Source organism: Vigna unguiculata, chromosome 6, assembly GCF_037176805.1.
Source record: "Vigna unguiculata cultivar grain cowpea cultivar isolate G323 ecotype 2 chromosome 6, ASM3717680v1, whole genome shotgun sequence".
NCBI classification, from domain to species: Eukaryota; Viridiplantae; Streptophyta; class Magnoliopsida; order Fabales; family Fabaceae; genus Vigna; species Vigna unguiculata.
In genome coordinates, this window is record NC_140797.1 from 17,247,000 (window position 1) to 17,268,441 (window position 21,442).

A 21,442-nucleotide genomic window follows, 5' to 3' on the forward strand; every position below is an offset into this window, starting at 1 on the left:
AAGTTTGAAGTTTTAATTGAATTTGTCTTTTTAATTTTAGGTGACTTCCTCAAGAAATTTTGTAAAGTTGTCATAATTACTTACTACTTCAAATCACCATTTCTTATTCAAATATTTGGTTACTTTCTTCAAAAAGCTTTGGTAAAGTTTTTAAAGTGACCTTGGCATTTTTACTTTTAATCTTCTACAAATATGTTTTTTTCATTATTTCATTGGACAAAAATAATGGAATTTCATCTCACTATTTTACTAGAAGAAGGTATGAAATTCATCTATGAACAAAATATACATTGATACAAATGTTTACTTTTCTTTGACAAATAAATTCCCCTTTTGGTTGTACTATTTATGTTCAACAAAAGTACTCCTTTTGCACGGTAACTAAAAAAAAATTTAAATTAAGAGCATTCTCAAGAGAAGTAGGTTTTACAATCATGTCAAATAGTTTATGTACTCTTATTATTTTATTAAAAAGATTTTTAAATTAAGAGCATTCCCAAGAGAATTAGGTTTTACGATCATGTCAAATAGTTGATGGACTATTATTATTTTATTATTATATAATGTGTATATATAATAAAAGTTTTGGAATAGTTTTGTTTAATTAATTTCAATTCAAAAAAATTTCCTTTTTGATTGTTAACAATGAGGTATCCTTAATGGTAAGCGAAAGAAATTCTAGAGGAGAATTTACAATCATTTTTGTTTCCTATTTTGTTGTAATTTTGTTTCATTTCATTATTTTTTATAAAAAATAACTTTTATCTACTTCTTTTGTTATATATTCACATATATGGGTTTCAAAACTAAAGCATAAAGAAATCGACAAAGAAATAAATAATTATGATTTTATGCCAACAAATATTGTGTGGCTAGATTTTGGGAGAAATTTTGTGTTTATGTGAAATGTGAATGTAACAAAATCTAAGGTAGTTCTCAAAAATTTTGAACAAAAAATTAAATTTATATTAAGTTAGGATTTAAAAAATACATTGATAGTTATTTTTTTATGACTTCAAATATAATTTTTTGACATAAAATAAATTTGTAGAAAAATTAGAATTTTTATCTTTTTTTTTCTTTCCTGAAACTTATTTTTTATTTTATTAGGTTCCTAAAAACATATATTCAAATATGTTTTCTTTACGTAAAGAAATCTTTAAGTTAATTATTGTTTTAAAAATTGTATTATTTATGATATTCTTTTAAGAAATCAATATATGCTTCTATATTAATTTATGATTTCTTTAATATTTTATTATATATATTTATTTGTATTCATGTTTTATTTTTTTTATATTCAAATTTTATTGTTATGTTATTATGAGTTCGCAATTTTTATATTAATTTTTTTTAAACAAAAGATATTATAAATATATTTTTTTTATGAAAGATTATTCAATTGCATATTTTAAATATATTGTATTTACATATATTATATAAATATAAGTTTCTCTCATTTTATATATTTTAAAAAAAATACATCTAATTATATTTATGTGATTCTTTTTATTACAATAGCTAAAATTATTTGTTATTTATAAAATTATATATGAAATAAAATATGTTTTATTATTATTATAGTTTTAATCTATATTAATTAACTTATATATTTTTTACGATATAATTTTTAAATAGATAAATAAATTTATGAAAGTAAAAGTAAAATTTAGTTTAGTTTACCAAACAAATACATTACTTCCGCACATATATAAAAATTATTTTTATAAGAACATTTAATTGTTAAATATTTTTGTGAGTACACGTTAAACTAATTTTTATGCGATTAATATATTTTAATTACTTATAAAATATAAATATTAACATCAAGGTTTTAAATATAATATATAAATAAATATTAAATTTAATTTTTAGGTATAAATATTTACATTAGTATCTCATTTATAATACTTATTAATAACTTTAAATATTTGAAAAAAGTCATATTTTTACTGAAATTATAAATTAAAACATATAGAGTTTTAAGAAAATCAAATATATAGTCCTATTTAATCTTTTAATATACACTATTTTCCTCTAATATTTAAAGTTAAGAAGAATTTTTTAATACATATTCTTAATTTTTGGAGTGTTTTACTACAAATGGATATGACATTCTAAAATTGTCAATATCATTATAATTAGCGATAGTGGTTATTTACCAAAAATAGATTAATTTTTTTTAATATCATTTTATAAGTTTCAAATACAACACCATATTTCTCTATACATAGTAAAAAATGATATATTTTTATTAGATTAATTCTTTTTTTATTTAGGTCGTAACCAAAGTCATTTTGTTATTTTTTTTTCAATGTATTTCATCGAAATACCTATTTTAAATTATTTTAATTGGTTGTAAATAGTGTCATGAATCCAAATTCATGTTTAAATGACATAATTATAAACTATAATTGATGAAATATCTTATTCTATAAAGACTACAAATTCTTATGCACCTTACATTTTGAAAAAAATTGTTCATTTAGGGAGATTCAAATATATTTTTCTTCATGGTGTACATGGACCAGTCAAATTTAAAATCTTAATTGAAAATTCTCCAACAAAAAGTATCAAGATTGGAGATGGGTGAAGAACTTATGTATTTCTAATTATCGGAAGAAAGTTGTTAAATAGTATTTGAATGTAATGATATTAGATATAATCAAAACATTAAAGTTTTATGTGTTTAAGTACTATCTTATTGCAAAAAAAAAATTCTAATTTTTAGTATTACTATTGTTTATAATAACAAAAAAGAAATCTTTTAAAAACTTATGGGTACAAAACTATCATGATTTAAGTATTTTGCATTCTAATTCTTACTTTTATTTTTTATAAACACGAGAACTTTATATTGAAAACATGTTTTATGTATTGAGTTCTTCTAAGAATACCGAATTAATTGTTTCATTTGACGTACCCTATGTATAACGAATTTTTAATACTCAAATCAAATACATACTTGAACATGTAAAACAATCCATCTAAACATTATTAAATTCAAAAAAATTAGATTTACAAACATTCTTACTATTCTGTCAACAATCATTCTATTTATAATAAGACTAATCTTTCTACCACTATCAACATTCATGAAATAAACTAAGAGATCCAAAATTGATTAAAAAAATAAATACTACAAATGGGTTACCGGAAACTCAATTTATCAAACCATGGAACCTAGATAAAAATCGACTTATCTTATCCGTATTAGTAAGAAGACAAAATTTTGAATTTTTTTTAAAACTATATCAGGTGGATGAAAACTTCTTCCTCGAAGAAATCAAAACACCAAACTAATAAATTCTATACAAAAAAGAAAAAAAGGTACGAAACAAATTTTTTTCCAAATATAGTAATAATTATATTAAATGTAACTTTAAACGATTTCAATATAATTTGTGTTTAATTATTTAATTTTTTCATATTATTAAACTTTTTATTAAATATTATATTTATAACTATACATAATTACATATTTAAATAAAATTATATAAAGAAATTAATTATATTGAAATAATAATAATTATTTGTATTATTATTAGTATTTTATTAAAATTAGTAGTTATTAATTAACTTATATATTTTTTACGGTATCTTTTTTAAATCAATAAATGAATTTATGAAAGTAAAAAGCAAAATTTAGATTTAGTTTAACAAACAAAATACATCACTTAAACACAAATATCATAATTATTTTCATAAGAACATTTAATTGTTAAATATTTTTGTGAGTTAAAGTTACACGAATTTTTATACAATTAATATATTTTAATTATAAAAAGGATAAATATTAACATTAATAATAGAATATTAGTTAAAAATTTAATATAATTAAGTGTTTATTAAATTTAATTTTTGGATACAAACATTTACATTGCTATCTCATTTATAATTTTTATTTTAAAAACTTTAGATATTTGAAAAAGAAGTCATCCTTTTTATATAATTAAATTATATTTTTTCTACTAAAATATAAATTGAAAGGTATAAATTTAAAAAAAATCAAATTATATAGTATTATTTAATTCTTTTAATATACATACTGGTTACACATGTAATAATATTAAATAAAATTAAAATCTTAAAATTCTAATTTTTAGTATTTTTATTTTATCATTTATTTAAATTTTATATTTATAATAAAAAAATACATTTTGAAATGCCCGTGCGTTGCACGGGAATAAAAACTAGTAAAAGAACAGCAAGAATGGAATAAAAAGAAGTTTCAGCGTACCAGAGACGAGTTGTTTGATAAAAAAACGAAAAAGAAAACAACAGAGGTGGTTCTAGCCCTACAACTACAATGGCTGACACGCAAATCATTCCCCCGCAGCATGACCTCGATGCCAAATGAGACGCCTGCCTTGATCTCACCGTTCGTCGCCTCGTCTACTCCTCATCTGCCGGTCTCTTATTTTTCAGTCAGTACCATATTTCTTTCATTCATTTATTTTCCGAGTATGCTGAGGGTTATGATTTCAATCCGAAGGAAATCCTATGTGCTTTTCTCGTTTCTGAGATGAAAGCACCAGATTTATCTGCCATCATATTCTGTTATCACTCTTATTAGATACTTGATCTTCCCTATTAAATTAACCCTACACCAAAATCTAATCTCCAAATTCCTCTCAAACCTTCTACCCGTTATCCCAATAAGAAGCCCCCTAATTACAGACCACTTGGGAAGAATGCTAGATGTCACAACTTTTTGTGTCTGTTTGCTTTCTCGCGAGATTTCATTCACAGCACACAAGTTTGATATATGTGCCACATTATGTTCTGACTCTTTTGTTCAAAATTATTTTTTCTAAAACAATTTCATTCTCTTAAGCAATCAATTTATCATCCGAAATCTATTACATTTTTTTTTTCAAATGTTTCCATAACAAGTGCACTGAGTGCCAAAATATAGACGAGATATGTTTTATCACATTATTTTGTTCAATTTCCCTCTACTCAAGTGCTCAGGGACAAGCTACTAGAAAATGAAAATATGCTTAGAGGATAAACACTTTCAGAGATGTTAAGAGACAAACAACTTTACGAAGCAGAAATATGCTCAGATTCCACGCCTAAACTTACAAGAATTTGCCTAAAACAAAAGTAAAGATTTAAAACACCTAGATAATGCCCAAGGGCAATTACCCCTGGCAAGATGATTGATGGTTTAGCGTGTTTTTCTGGTTCTTAGCCTTGTCTATTTTTTGTGTGAAAATCAGTTAGTGGTTGGACAGAGAACTTTCCAGTATTCTCTACAGTTATGATGATTTTAGAGGCTTCTGCTGCTGATTGTTTCTGGCTACCAGGAGTACTGCAGCCAGCTAGAAAGCAGTGTCCAAGGGTGTTACAGGCCTTCTGAGCAGCAGTGTCTTAGGTCTTATGGTTTCAGCTGAACAATTAGGGGTCAAGGATGTTGAAAGTTTGAAAGCCCGAGTCATTCTAGGATTTTCGTTTGTTCTTGATCATTGGATTTTTTGTCTTTTCTCTTTCTCTTCTTTGTACTGGCTGCCGTTGGAAGAAGTTTATTTTCTTTTTTGGGTGAATGCTTTTGGTTAAGATGGATTGTGTGTTTTTCACTTATTTATCGGCCTTCGCTTGTAGGAGAGTATTAGAAAATATTTAGTTTTTCATTAGATTATCCTAGAATATTGTGCAAGCATTTTTTGAGTTCTTTACTGATTTTTTGGGTGTTTGGTTTTGAGAATGTTTAATGTGTAGGAAAAGGTGAAAATGAAAATAGAAAACAATAAAAAGTTGGTTTCCCTATTTCCCACAGAAACTTCAGAAAATAGGAAACACATTGAAAAAGAAAATGCTTGTTCAAACCAAATGGCTCTTTATATTTCTTTATTATGTTTCCTTACTTTATATGATTACTTGGTCTCTTTCCTAGTGGACCTGAGATTGTACTAGTGATTGTAATACTTGATCTAATTATTACTCATTCTTGCAGGAGAGAGCTGAAAAGGATCCATACTTGAACAAAGCTGGACTCAACTTTCCTCTCAAGGTCAGTTTCATTGTTGTTCAAACTTGGTTTGTACAAACTTGATTGTTGTATTTAGTAAGTTTTTCACTTTTATTTTTTTCACAAATTAATATGCAGCATGGAATTATCTATGCCGGTCATTGCAGCATTGGATTCAATCTGTTATGGTGTTGCATATGCATGCTAAGAAATTTTTGGAGGCTAAATGAACTATCAACTTTTGAACATGTTTAGTTACATAAATTTATTATTGCACTTTCAAAGGAAGAAAACAAATACGGGGGTTTGAAAATAACTTGTTAAATTATTCTTTTATACTCTTTTATTTATTTATTTATATTGTTTAGAAATTTAAATTTAAAAATAACATCATCCACCGACCCACAGGCAACACTCCTGGATAGCAACAATATTTCACCGTTGTGAGGCGCAAACCAAGGTCTGCTGTTTTGAGCTGAGACTCAAGAGCAACATATTCATGGCGATTGAAACGCTAGTGTTAGGTATTCCCTCGTTCTTATTCTCCTTCTTGTGGTGCAAACACACACATCAATCGTACCCTTACATGGTTTGTTTTCAGGCGCTGGTCAAGAAGTTGGGAAGAGTTGTGTGGTGGTAACCATCAATGGCAAGCGAATCATGTTCGATTGTGGAATGCATATGGGCTTCTTGGACCATCGTCGTTACCCTGATTTCACCCTTGTTGACCCCAATCAAGATTTCAACTCTGCCATCACTTGCATCATCATCACTCACTTGTGTGTATCACTCCATTCTCAATTTTCCTGTTTTTAATTATTATGAAGTTAAACTATTCACATGATTTGTATAGTTTTCGTCGTTATAAGTTTCAGTCTCTATATGAAAAAATTGCAAGTTTTATCATTGCCACCAGAAAGTTTTGTAACATCTTTACAACCCTGGAAAGTTGTAGTCTACCTCTGATGTCAATACAAAAGAGAGACCAAAATTGTAAGTTTTATCACTGCCACCAGAAAGTTTTGTAACATCTTTACAACGCTGGAAAGTTGTAGTCTACCTCTGATGTCAATACAATAGAGAGACCAAAATTGTAAGTTTTAGTCCTTAGGTAAGATTAACATCAATATTCGAGAAAGAAGTGTGTTGTTTTAATTTTAAAATCATGATTGTCTTATAAACAACACAAAAAACCATCTACTATCATGTTGATAAGTTTTTAGATAGCCCTTGCATTTGTCTTACCTGTCGTGGTGGTTTTTCTATCATCCTATTTTTGTATGTAGAGACTCTTTGTATCTGTTATACTTTGGTCTATATATATAGAACCTTCTATAATACAAATGATTTCTTTCATTCTTATTCTTATTTTTTATTGTGATTATTCTATGAACCTATCAATGACATCATTCTGTTTTATAGAATTGCTACAAAACTTTCTAAGAATGATTAGTCACTACAATAATTTATGTAAAGGCTAAAACTTGCAATTTTCTCATAGAGAGACTAAAATTTAAAATAGAGACAAGTATACGGACCCTTGTTGTTATTAGCATTTTAACGTTGCCTTGTCATTTTGAAAATTTGGGCAGTCATTTGGATCATGTTGGCGCTTTAGCTTACTTCACTGAAGTTTGCGGGTATAATGGACCAATTTACATGACAGTGAGTCCTTTTACTGCTACAGTTTTAATGAAATGTTTGCCTGAACATATACATCAGTTTTTGGAATTTTCTAATATAACAGAATTTGAATATTTGTGCTAAAGTATTTGGGTTTAATTTAATTATAAACTTATACCGTGCTTCACTAACTTTTTTGTTCTTGCCCCCTGCTTAAAAGAACTATAATTTTATCCTTTTTCAAAACTCATCATAGAATCGGCCTGCTTTTTCTTTCAAAGTTGCAGAGTGTTATATTTTGATCCTTGATGCTGTTTTATGTTAAATTTCCATGTGAAAAATTGAGCTTAGTTTTGGTCTTTCCATGTAAAAAAATCTTCATTTTGATTTGTTGTATTGTTTTTCGTTTAGGTTCCCATTAGAAAAATACTCTTACCTTATAAATTATGTAAACGGTGGAGACCAATTTCCACACATATTTATTTAGGGACCTAAAAAAGTACAACTTTTTCATGCCGGACCTAATACAAAAAGCAAGTCTAGGGAAAAAAATTATAATTTCAGTGAAATTTTGAATACAAAAACATTTCACTAAATGGGTTGATAAGCATTGGCTTCCAAGTCATAATTCTACATTAGTAAATTTAACTGAAGTTTTATTTGATTTTAAATAGTACCCTACAAAAGCTTTGGCTCCTTTGATGTTGGAAGACTATCGCAAAGTGATGGTTGATCGCCGGGGTGAGGAAGAGCTATTTTCATCTGATCAAATTGCTGAGTGTATGAAGAAAGGTAATATAGGATCCACTTTTCATTTAAAGTACCCCATCTATAGGTTGGTTAGACAACTATTACTTTAAACATGCCACTAGGAATATTGGCGCCTGTTCTAGTTTTGACTTTGTTGAAGTTTGAATTGTGTGCAACTGTTGTATTAGGGATTTTAGGTGAAGGAAAAAGATTCATCTTTTAGGCTATAAATGTTAAATGTGCCATTTAAGTTTTGTTCTTTCAAATTGATAAATCTTGGTGGATTGATTTACATTTTTGTGTGCATTTTAAAGCTGATTCAGCTATACTTCTCAGTAGTTTATTATTTGTTTTTGGATTTTTGAACACAGTAGGTTTGCATCTAAAATCACCATGCTTCTGACATTAGTATCTAAAATTGTAATTTAATTTGATTCCATGTGCAGTTATTGTTGTTGATTTGAGGCAGACTGTACAAGTAGATGAAGACTTGCAGATACGTGCCTATTATGCAGGACATGTAAGGCTTGTGACTTCATCTTTGAAGTCATGTTTAGTTTTCTGAAAAAAAGAATAGCATTAGATGTCTTCACTGTTATGGTTGAATTTTTATTTTTTTTTGAACAATGTTAACGTAAAAAGTGAAGAACCCATGACTCTTTTGTGGCAATAAATCAGCTATTACTATTTCTCACAATTCTGTCTCCAACATGATAGGAGCAAACATATAGAGATAGACTGACACTTCATGAAAGATAAGTTGGATAATGGCCTTATAACTCCATAGATCCCATCAAGACTTCAACTTGCACATTTGTTTACAAAGAAGTTTCTCACAAAACGGTTTCATGATCCTACATGCAAGTTGGGAATGATTGATATTCATCAGCTTAATGGGGAGTGTCGAGTTATGAGAAGATATTGTTAATTAATGTAAAAACATTGTAGGGATATGAAGAATTATTATGAATTATTGTAATTATTTCTGGGATGGTAGAGTTACTGTTTGGATTAAGAAATAGAATCAGAGTTTTCTCACTTCTTCAATGTCTTCTGTCCTCTTTTAAGTCTTCCCTGATTCAATCTCTTTCTATATCATTATAGTAGATTTTTCTTCCTTCGATGCCTTACTTCAATGTTTTAGTACTTAAGCTCATCGTTTTATAAAGGTTATTGGAGCTGCTATGTTCTATGCAAAAGTTGGAGATGCAGAAATGGTTTACACTGGAGACTACAATATGACACCAGATAGACACCTTGGAGCAGCTCAAATTGATCGATTACGACTTGACCTTCTTATAACTGAGTAAGAACATCATTGGTTGTATAAATGAACCTTCTAACAAAGTTATCAATAATGTAGTGAGTGACAGTGATAAATGTTCTTTTCTTGTTTATCTTTTACTTTATTTTCTACAATTATTATAAGTTTTGTACATACTTTTCACGGACTACTTATCTGTATGCATTACCATTGCTAACTCATCCTCATATTGATATTACTGTTAGAAATGTGAATTATTCCTTTGCTAGTACCTAATAGCCTAAACTTTTGAGATGTTGGTTCTTGAATTGTATCAAACCATGTGACCAAGAGGTCATGTGATCAATTCTTCTTGTCTTATTTTTTCATTGTTACTGTTTTGAGTTAAAATCCGTTTAACTATTATAATTCCTATTACTGCATTGCTTGCATGATATTCCAACAGTTACTGTAATAAACATCATTGGTCTTGTTGCTATTCAGTATACTCTTCATCTGTGCTTGAGAGGCATCATCAGAATTGTAATAGAATGAGTTTCTGCCCGATATCAAATGTAAACCAAAGTTGTGAAATTTTTGGATCATTAAACTGAATTCTCTGGTATTTCTTAGTAGTTTTGATGAAGGATTTTGTGGCTAGCTACCTACCTCAGATATAAAATTTGATAGACTGATACAGTCCATAGTAGTTTTGCATAAACATTATACAATTGTGTCATGTTACCAAGGTACAGTATATTTATCTGTGGTATCGTTGCTTTCTTTCCTCCTTTTGATTAATGGTTTAATGGGTTTTAAATGCATGAATCCTATATTGGTTTTACTGCTTGAAGTTATAAGATGGATTTTCTTGAATAGATTTTTGTATGATGATTCTTAAAGAAAATCATTTCAGATCCACATATGCGACTACAATTCGTGATTCAAGATATGCCCGAGAGAGAGAATTCCTCAAAGCTGTATGTGTTTGCAGTACTTAATTTATGATGTGATGCTGCTTGTATAATATGGTGTCTTGTTTTCTTTCAGACATTGATTTAAGAAAAATGCATTGTTGACTCACTTTTCAAGTCCTTTCTTGTCATATTTTTGCTATTACATTTACATTGATCTGCCGTAGGTTATATTAAAAATGGGTCTTTTGGTATGTTTGAAGAATCCTTGGTTTGTATTCATGGTGTGGACCAATTTTTGTTGATTAGCAGAGATTTTGACTGAAGGGATAAAAAGAAAACTTTTGAATGAGCGCTATTTATGCTCCTATTAGATGCATTTGATCGGAAAGAATATTAAGACTCGGCTGTTTTAGGAATATATGTTTATAATGTTATTGGATTGGACTTGTTGATCTATATTGGCTGTACAAGTGGTAGTGATTTTTTCCGTTTGGATAAAACCCTAAATGTTGATACAATATAATGCTTGGTTTTGGTAGGTCTCAAATGTTAACCCCGCGCTTACATCCCTAATGAATGGTAATGATAATCAATTCTTACAGATATAGGCATTTGCCAAAACTAATATTTAATAAGTATTGTAAAATAAGATGAAATAGGATTTTGGGATTAATCTCCCTTGTGTAAACCCTACACAAAGGATAGTTTATTTATATTGATAATGGACCAAACCCAGAAATACATAATGGGCTGAGCCCAACTACTAAACACAATATTATATCATCTAACAAGTATAAAATATTTTATGCAATAAAGTTTATCACCATTGTGTCTATGTGTAATGTATTAATAGCATTAGTTTTAATTTTAAAAAGGGGTTGTTGTGTTTATTTGGAAGGAAGCAGGACAGTTACATGCTGTGTTAGAGATGGATATCAAGTTACATTATTTTCTCTTTTTATTTTTTGCTTTTTGTTTTTCAAAATGAACTCGACCCACACCTACTCTGACGTTGGGTATTAATTTTCAAATTAAATTATTTAGGTTCATAAATGTGTATCAAGTGGAGGCAAGGTGCTTATTCCAACATTTGCTGTTGGAAGAGCTCAGGTATTCTTATTAATTCATCTCACAGATTGTAATTTATCTTTCTATTTGTTATAGCTAATGGATGAAGTCCAAGCAACTATTTCACTTATAAATTCTAAGTATGTGTTTGGTTCAACATATTTTGAAGAAACTATCAATTATTTTTGCCTGTATTTTTGAGAGATCTTTCGAAAATTAAATATATCTTAATTAATAATTTAAAAGACCTTAAAAAAGAACAATTTCACTAAGGTTATATTAATAAACCATGAGCCACTCAAATTGATGTCTTTTAGTGACCAGTTCAATTTTCAAAAGTATGATATATATGTAATGGTTGTCTTATATTTACGAAGCTGTTACAATATCTAGGAACTATGCATTTTGTTGGAGGACTACTGGGAACGCATGAATTTGAAGGTTCCTATCTATTTCTCAGCAGGTTCGTTTCAGCGTATACTTTTGTGTCAATTATCTTTCTTTGATCTATTGTTTTTGTGTATGTAAACTATACATAATCATTTCACTGTAACCCTTCCCATTTATAGAAAACAAGATTTTATCTTATTTCCTAAGTTTCACAATTACTTGTATAAACATATTATGTACATTCAATAAATTGAATAAGGAACTGTCTTCTGCACAGCACACACTTTATTTTTTGGGAAATCTTCCATTGAGGCTTAATTGGCCAGTACTGAGGTTGTAGTAACCCTAACCAGAGTTGCTCCCCGTTATCCCACTAAAACAGCCAGTCTTATTTGTTTTAACGATATAATCACTAAGGCCATGTATTATTGCATTTTTTTGTCTTGTGACATTATCTCAAATCCTGTGTTGAAATTTTTCTGTAGAGGCTTATCTAGTTTTTAAAATTGAACCATGAAAGGATTATCTGTGTGTATGGTTTTTAATTTAAAAAATAGCTATTTTATTACAGAAAAAGAGATAAACCACCACTACAAACATGTTAATCACGGGTTCCCTACTCTCAGCTAACTTGACTACCAAACTAAAAGTAGAAAGGTTTCAGAGCTTCTTGTACAAAACACCAACAGAATGTGAACTTCCTCGATTTGTTAGTCAGTTAATGATGGACAGATGAAAGAGTATGACAGGGTATACATCAGTTTTAGATTCTGACTAAAGATTGAGAGGGTGGTCACAAATTTCTATAGGAGTAGTAAATTACGTATCCTTATTTTTGTATATCATTTCTAGATCTCTGTTTTTGTATATTTTGATCATATCCTATAAAAAAACAAGCATGAAGGAAGCAAGCTGAAATAAGAATCAATGAGGTTCTGGAAAATGTTTGATGATGAGAGCCTCATTGGGTGGGGAAGTTCAGATGAATCAGAAAATGGAGATGACAGCGGTGGATCTTTAGCAGTAGACCTAGTGGAATTAGTGAGGATCCATGGAGAAGGTTGGAGATTCCTTGGATGAAATCTCCCTGAATGGTTTCTTAAGGAAATTTTTACATTCTGATTTAATAAAAATCCAGAATTTGTAATTGCAAATGGAGAAATATTTTTTATTGGTGTATATTGTTAGAATATCAACACAATATCTTAGAGGGAGAGAATGACTATGACAGATTAAGAAACTTTTGTTAGTTTAGGATTATTATGTTATTCAGCATTCTTCCCCTACTTTTTGGATATTATAAAATATATTATTGTCATTTTAATGATAACTATCAATGTATAATAAACATAATTGCAAATATAGAGAAGTTGTCATTCTTCCCCTTCCAAATGTTTGAAAAGCTATTGTGGTCAATTTCTGTAATTATAATGATGACTTCCACTTAATTTTCAAACAAGGCAGTTATTATCACATAATAGTAAATTTACACTTTAAAGAGATGTAAGGGAAGAAAACATAAACTCTAATTCTCATTTCTTAGTTTGAAACGAGTAGAAGAGGTTACTTAATCACCCTAAAGATAATTGCATTAATGAAATAACAACTCTTTGTATCCCTACAATATCTTGATATTGATATTTACCATTTCTAATAATATCTTCTCATAACTCAACACTTTCCCTCAAGTTGGTACATGGATATCAATCATTCTCAACTTGTATGTAAGATCATGAAACTGTTGTGTGGGAAGTCCCTTTATAAATATATCTGTTAGCTGAAGTCTTGGTGGGATGTAGGAAGCAATACTTACAGTTGCTGAAGTGTCGATATATCTCTAAGTGTCAGTCTATCTCTTTGTGTATGGTTCTATTGCGATGGACAAAATTGCGAGTAATACTATTAGTTGATTTATTGTCAAAAAGCAAAGTCATAGTTCCTCTAGTTCAATTTATATACTCCCAAGTTTGGTACGTATGTACATTCTATATGCTCTAGTTGGAGGGAGAGTTTCATAATTGTGTAACTTATCTGGATGGGATAACTTATTATAATAGGTTAACTTATGCATAGTATTACTTATCTGACCTATATCTGTTGGATTGATCATTAGATTTTAGTATTTTTTATGTAAGGAACTCCTATAAATGAATGAATGAGCTAAAAGAGATGAATCACTCTCTTAAGCATATTTTCCTTACTTCTATCTCATGTAATATCAATAATCACTACAGCATCTAATAATATCTTATTGTAACTTAAGATTTACATTATCTAAAAGACATTATTTAAAAATATGGGAACAACTAATTGTATAAGCATAATGGTTTAGAGCTGATTATGCATTATTCTTTTACCAAAGCTTCTTGTTCTGCACTGTTCACTCTATGTAGGCTTATTGCAGAATAGTTTTCCTTGTCCTTTTCAAATGAATCAGATTAAGATAATAAAATACAGCTCAGTTCTGTAACTTATTGACTAGTCTATTTTTCGGACAATGTTTCTATTTTTCCATTAGTTGTTGGGATCTGTGCTTCATATTAATACTCCATTTCTTTGTTTCCAGGATTAACAGTCCAAGTTAATGCGTATTATAAAATGCTTATTAGTTGGACAAGCCAGAAGATTAAAGATACATACTCTAAACATAATGCTTTCGATTTTAAGAATGGTAATTTCAATATTTTTTTTGTCATATCATAAATATTCTGTCTGGCATCGTTATGCATTCATATGTTCACTAACATTTCTGTAAACTGTTCCTTTTTTCAATGTTTGTTACATATCTTTAATGCTGTGATACAGAGCCTTGACGTTGGGACCATTCCTAAGTCTGAGATTATATTTCTTTAAATTCAGTAATTGTAACAGTTTGCCAAAGGATTAACGAATTTGATATTTAAAGCATTAGCTTCCTCATGGCAAAAACGTGATGGCTTGGGGATGATTTTGTTTTAATGGTAAGGGGTTTGATTATAGTGGGCAAAAGGAGTGAAATGGCTAACATGTGGTAGTTGACTGGCAGCTGTAACTGGTGCCCTAAAAGACTAGAAGTGTGAATAGTTGCTTTACAGGTTTTATGAGAAGGAATGTCTGCCATCGGATTCTTAGGTTTGACATCTATATAACACATACCAAAGCTAGATCTTTTTGATGATATGAAATTTTAAATATTTTCTTTTCATATCTGGTGATGACAAATTTGAATTTATTGAAAAGAAAAATAAATCAAACAAAAGGAAATTGTTCTATTCTTGTTGACAGATTTTCTTTTATATGAAATAACTATGGTGTGTCCTCAAACTTTGATTGGCAAGATGAAGAATATTGTGTCATTGTTATGCTAGGCGATCTTTAATCTCTTATGAAATTTTTATTGAAATTTCAAGGTCAGTTGGTAAAAGTCTGGAGTAGTAAAAGTAGAAGTCCTAACGGAGTATCGTGGGGAAATATATAAAATTTTGCTAATATGACATATATTAATTTTACTTTTAAACAAACTTATTCGAATGCATCCATATTGAAACTTTTGTGTGAAAACTCAAGAAATTAAGATTAGAGCTTTTGTTGAAATTATGTGTATTATCTGATAAGTTCTACGTCTCATTCATCTGGTTTGGATGTTACAGTTCAAAAGTTTGAGAGGTCTATGATAAATGCTCCTGGTCCTTGTGTTCTTTTCGCTACTCCTGGGATGATAAGCGGTGGATTTTCACTTGAAGTTTTTAAGCAGTGGGCAGTGTCAGAAAATAACCTTGTCACTTTGCCGGGGTACAATCCTATTTCTTATTTTTCTTTACTTTATTTCTCTTTATATTAGCCATTTGATAGCATGATGAGCAAAATGCAGATAAATGTTTACTAAAATTAGCTTGTCACATTGAAAAGCATATGGACACGAAGCTATTTTAATACTGCCCTTTAATGATAAATATCACGCTTGACTAAAACTTCTGGTACATACAAATACATTGGTGATAGCAGTCAATTTAGGAAGTGACTGCTTCACAATTTTTGGATGGAAAGAAAATTTAGAAATTGAAATGCAAATGATTGTTTTGGATGTGTACGAGTCAGATTGTTTTTTAAAAGCATAAGAATGATTTCACATGATTGTTTTAGATAAAAGTTAAAAAAATTTCGTTCACGATTTTCCATTATATTATTTATTTTACAGGTTGCAATTAAATCCATTTACTCACTAACTAAGCCCAGCCATGCATAAATCCGTCATTTCACCCAAAAATTAAAAAATTTGAAGTATAAGATCATTTATCATTGGATGGCTTATGGACCAACATATATCGTAATGTGTAGTGTAATGCTTGAAGGGGCAAGCCTAGGTTGAGGTTTCAGAATTTAGGGAGAACTCCTCAAATTAATGTATCAGAGACTATTAGCAATTATATTTTATTATTTCATATTTAACAGATTATAATAAAGTCTATAATGTAAATATCCCTGAATGATAGGGATCTGATTATACACCTGAATAATAGGGATTTGATTACATTAAGTGTTATTATTATATTTCCAAAATCAGTTTTCTAATCATGTATATATATTTTACGTACTCTTAGTAATAAAATTATTCAATTCTACCCTAATATTTGAGAGAGGAGAGGCTATTCAAAATTCTAACTCTTGGTTGTCATGCTTGACAAATAAAGAATCTAACTCCTTTTTGATAATCAAAATATGATTTCAATTTCTATACCGAAGCTCGTTTTTAAGTGAAGAAAATTAAAAGAAAATAAAACTACAGATTTTGTGCAAAAAAAGGATTTTGGTAAAATAATCAAACAAGTGAAAGGAGGAAGGAAAAATAATAAAAACAGTGACAGAAAGTTGTGGATAAGTCGAAGAAGCACAAGGTAAAGATTGGTGAGAATTTGAGGGAAACAAGGTGTCATATTAGGGAAGGGAAATAGATAAATTGGTACTAATATTTGTCACCGATTTAGGAAAATATTTCTATATAATGGAATAAGAGAAATCCAAGAGAAATATCAAATTTTGTAAGGTTGAGTTAGGCTTAAAGTTCAATTTTTAACATGGTATTAGAGTTATAAATTAGAGCCTATACTAGCAAAGTTTGTTGTCTGTTAGATCTATTATTTCATCTCTTATCGGGTTGCTATCAGACTACCCATTAATGTATAGTCACATGGTCAACATGCATATGCCTTGGTGTGAGAGGATTGTGTTGGAAGTCCTACGATGATTAAAGATAAAGTCAATTCATTGTATATAAGTAGGTGCAAACTTCACTTTACAAACTGGTTTTGTGAGGTTGAATTATACTTAAAATTCATTTCTTAATATGGTATCAGAGTTATGAATTAGAGTATATCCTAGCAAAATTTGTTGCTTGTTAGGTCTATTGTTCAACTTGCTATTGGATCATCCATTAATGTCTAGTCTCACATTTGAGATGTATGTCTCGATGTAAGGGAATGCGTTGGAACTCTCACAACTACTAGAGATAAGGCAATTTATAGTATATAAGTAAGTGCAAACCTCACATTTCAAGTCAATTTTGTAAGGTTGAGTTAGACTTAAAGTTCACTTTTTAATCATGTCAACCGAAAAATCTGTCTTAAACATGTGGAAGTTGGTACTTCTTTTAGAAGTAACTATGAATTTTTGTGTTTTCTGTCATGTATAGTTTTTTTTTTTTATTTTTTTTTATTTCATGGTTCTGTCTTTCTGCCATCTACACCATGTCACTACATGTATTCTGTGCATGGAGAGACTTTTCTTTGCCATTTGTTTTACTGTCTCTTTAGTTTCTTTTTTCTTTTTTAAGAAAAAATATGTATGAATGTATACAAGAAAAATATGTATTGATCTATTCCATTTTCATATATTCGCAAACCAGTTGTATTCTGCTAATCCGTTACTTTGTTCTCTTGTAGGTATTGTATGGCTGGAACGATAGGTCATAAATTAATGTCAGATAAGCGGGCCAAAGTTGATCTGGACGCTAATACAAGAATCGATGTGCGATGCCAGGTAAATATTATCCCCTACCCAATTACAGGGAGATATATCTAACTATTCATTATTTTTACGAACGTCAGTTCATAGAACTTCACATGGCATGAGTAGGAACAGAGTTAGCTGCATGTACAAGTTGATAAATCGGCACAGTGGTGAAAATAACATGATTAGCAAACTTAAATTAGGAAAATAAACATCTTGACTTTCACAGAGTATTACATCATTAGTCTACTTTCCTGAGCTTGGTGTTTGAGGTGATGAGTATGCTTCTGACATGCCTTTTTCATATTAATATACAACTGAAACCATATTTCTTCTTTCACTTCTTTGTTCTATAATAGCAGATTCTGTCCTCTTGAGTTGATATTGGTACACTGGGTATAAACCCGATTTTAACTAATCTGTGTGTCGCTGTCACCTATCGATGTTCCTCCAATTATCTTGAGATTTTTGTTTTGAAGACTTGTGTGCTATAGAAATAAGACCAAGACGACATTATAATACTGCTTATATTTAAATTAATGTCTTTCTAGTCTTGAATTGCTTGAATATCCAAAAACAAGAAATCCTTGTAGTCTTCTGCTATATTGTACAAATCAGCACTGAAGGTAATTGCGTCAATTGATTTGGTTTCTGGTATAACTTTGACTCGACTTAAATTGGCAGGTTCATCAATTAGCTTTTAGTCCTCACACTGATTCTAAAGGGATAATGGATCTTGTAAATTTTCTCGCCCCCAAGCATGTTATACTAGTGCATGGGGAGAAGCATAAGATGGCTTCCCTTAAAGAAAAGATTCATTCTGAATTTGGGATTCAATGTTATGATCCTGCAAACAACGAAACCATATGTATTCCTTCAACTCACAATGTAAATGCAGAAGCCTCACACTCTTTCATCAGAAGCTGCTTGAGTCCGAACTTCACATTTCAGAAATGCAGTTCGGTGGACATATGTAACTCTTCTACGATAGACAAAAGCTTAATGCCTATGCTCCAAGTCGAAGATGAAAGGGTATCAGAGGGAGTTTTTGTTGTGGAGAAGGGTAAAAAGGCAAAGATTGTACACAAGGACGAACTTTTGCTTATGTTGGAGGAACCGAAGCACGAACAATGAGAGGGACGTTCTGACATATTGGTGACTCAATGGATCTTAGTCTTGGTTCTTATATTCAGAACTTCATTGCGACTTATCTTGAAATTCTCAATTTCTTGAAGAGCATCTGCAAATAATCGTGGCAGTAATGTCCCTACAGGATTAAGGAAAACTCCCAACATCAAAGCAGTGTATTTCTGCTGCTTTTAGTCAGCAGTGAATGAGAAAATTGCAAGGAAACAAATCTCAGCAATTTGGAGCATCAATACCCACTGAAAATGTTTTATTTCAGAGCACTGAAGGAAGTATGTGAATGAAACAACAGAAGTGGTTCGTTCCATAAAAAGATAATCAGTTTAAACAGAAAAGCTTGGGTTGCGGTTATTCTTCCTTCCTTTACAAGGAGTTGGATGTCCAGATTAGATTTCTGCTGTACATTGAGCAATTGATGAAATTGATTCCAATAGAAGTTCGTTTATGGCCGTAATAATTTGATACTCTGATCCTAACATGAAGGGATTTACTGTGATTGCTTTTGTTCCCATATTTATCTTTCCATATTTTATTTTTTGGTTATTCTAGGAAACATGTTCCCCATGAATTACTCCTAGTAGGTCATTCAATGATCTGAATTCCAGATTGGTCTTGTATTTTGTTTATTTCAGATGTGTAACCAATTTTTACAAAAGCAACCTAATGAGCTGTCTTATCGTACTTTTGCTGCTGTAGAAGTGAATTATAACTTATAAGCCTATATTAAGTTGAGTTGTAATAACCATTTTTTTTTTTCATTCATTACACACTCACTACAACATATAGGTGAGAAATGTTGGGAGGGTAATTTATTTTATAAAGAATTTTAAATTTTTATTATATTATTTCAATCAAAGTTTGAATTAAGAATTTATAATAGTATTTTGATCAAATAAATGAGAATTTTAAACATCATTAAAAGAAAAAGAATATGAAACTTTTTATTCTTTTATCAAACCTATATCTATTTTATTCGATTTGTTTCTTCTTCGGATTAGGTCTCAGTTAAAATATTGTTAACATGATTTTGGTTGGAATGTTTGTTTTGCGAAAGGTTTTGGGATGATATTTGCTCAACATAATTTTTTCAATTGACTTTTTTGAGAGTTTCCTTTAAAGTTAAAGTTGAAGTTCATTAAGATTTATTTTATCATTATTCTTAAACTCTAGAAGAGAAAATCGTTGAGTTGAAATTGGGTTGTTTTACACATTACAAGTTGTATTGAGAAAAATGAATCAATACATCAAATAGAAGAAATTTGAAATCTTATAACAATAAAATCATAATATGAGAATAAATAAAGATATTCCTAATAACACATATATATAGATTAGATATTCACGATTGTATAATATTAATTCTGTATTTCTAAATTTCTAACCACATTCATAATTATATATAGGATAGTTTCTTATTTCTTTTACTATAATACTTCGCTGCAAACTATAGCATATAGGTTGGATGTGTAGTATGTTACAAGAAATAAGAAAATACCTCAATGTCCAAGATAATTTGTCTGGAAATTTTGAAAAGGATTTTGTTTTAGTTTTACAATACCTCCCTTATCACTACTTGTGATAAAAAGGTCATTCACATACAATGAGATAAGTACATTCTTAGAAAGAATGACAATAGAATTAATAATGATCAACATCGCTCGCTTGGCATCAGTTAGAAAAGTTGCAATTCTAATTAGTAAAATCAATACCAAAGATATTATGTCAATAATATTATCCCAATATATCTCGTATTATGCCCATGTATTATTTTTTATATGTGCAGTCATTATTATTAATTATTTCCTATATTGTTTATTGTATTTAATGATGGTTTTATAATAAAGGTTATGAAAAATGTTAAAAATTCAAGCAATAAAGTATATGTTAACATAAAGTATTCAAATATAATAAAATTTTAGTATTTGTTAACAAACAAGTTAAGATAATCTATTTTCTTAACTTTAATCTCATTAAAAAATATTTAGAATAAATAAAAGCTTATTTTGTTTGAAAATGTGATTGAAAAAATTGTTTCTGGTTTTTTAAAGTATGATTAGATTTTAGGTTTATTTATAAAGATGACAATGTGGGACGAGCTAGCATTCAGACCCGTAAGAAAATGTGTGGGATGGACTAAGTATTTAAGTCTATTGGTCCGCTTAAGCCCCTCTCACATAATTTGTAGTTCATGTGGCTTATAAGCAAGTTGCTCATTAAAGTTTTTCTCTGGTCAATCCAAAAACAACTTTATTCTTTACATTTCTTCTCTTATTTTAATCCAATTCAAAGTCATTTCTATTTTCAACATACTTGTACTTAAAAATTTGGAATTATAAAATTATGAAT

The 21,442-nt window shown here is 29.3% G+C and overlaps 1 protein-coding gene across 2 annotated transcripts; it reads left to right on the plus strand.

The window, feature by feature from the left end:
• Positions 1 to 4,219: 4,219 nt before the first annotated feature.
• On the plus strand, positions 4,220 to 19,777 carry LOC114164547 (cleavage and polyadenylation specificity factor subunit 3-II-like). 2 transcript variants are annotated; one of them, XM_085674361.1, is made up of 15 exons: positions 4,220 to 4,427; positions 5,960 to 6,016; positions 6,383 to 6,498; positions 6,576 to 6,753; positions 7,567 to 7,639; positions 8,272 to 8,389; positions 8,794 to 8,867; positions 9,517 to 9,653; positions 10,507 to 10,570; positions 11,552 to 11,617; positions 11,969 to 12,038; positions 14,532 to 14,636; positions 15,595 to 15,736; positions 17,884 to 17,980; positions 18,635 to 19,777. In XM_085674361.1, exons 3-15 carry the CDS (start codon positions 6,474 to 6,476, stop codon positions 19,082 to 19,084), a joined length of 1,599 nt encoding a protein of 532 aa, XP_085530487.1. In that variant the 5' UTR covers positions 4,220 to 4,427; positions 5,960 to 6,016; positions 6,383 to 6,473; the 3' UTR covers positions 19,085 to 19,777. The 2 variants fall into 2 exon arrangements, with proteins under 2 accessions (XP_085530487.1, XP_085530488.1); XM_085674362.1 differs by lacking the exons at positions 4,220 to 4,427; positions 5,960 to 6,016; positions 6,383 to 6,498; positions 7,567 to 7,639 and having other exon boundaries at positions 6,612 to 6,753.
• Positions 19,778 to 21,442: the final 1,665 nt, after the last annotated feature.

Coding starts and splice junctions, on each gene's coding strand:
- LOC114164547 (XM_085674361.1), top strand. CDS start 6,474: ATGGCGATTGAAACGCTAGTGTTAG. Junction 6,754..7,566: donor TGCATCATCATCACTCACTT/GTGTGTATCACT, acceptor AAATTTGGGCAG/TCATTTGGATCATGTTGGCG. Junction 10,571..11,551: donor AGAGAGAATTCCTCAAAGCT/GTATGTGTTTGC, acceptor TAAATTATTTAG/GTTCATAAATGTGTATCAAG.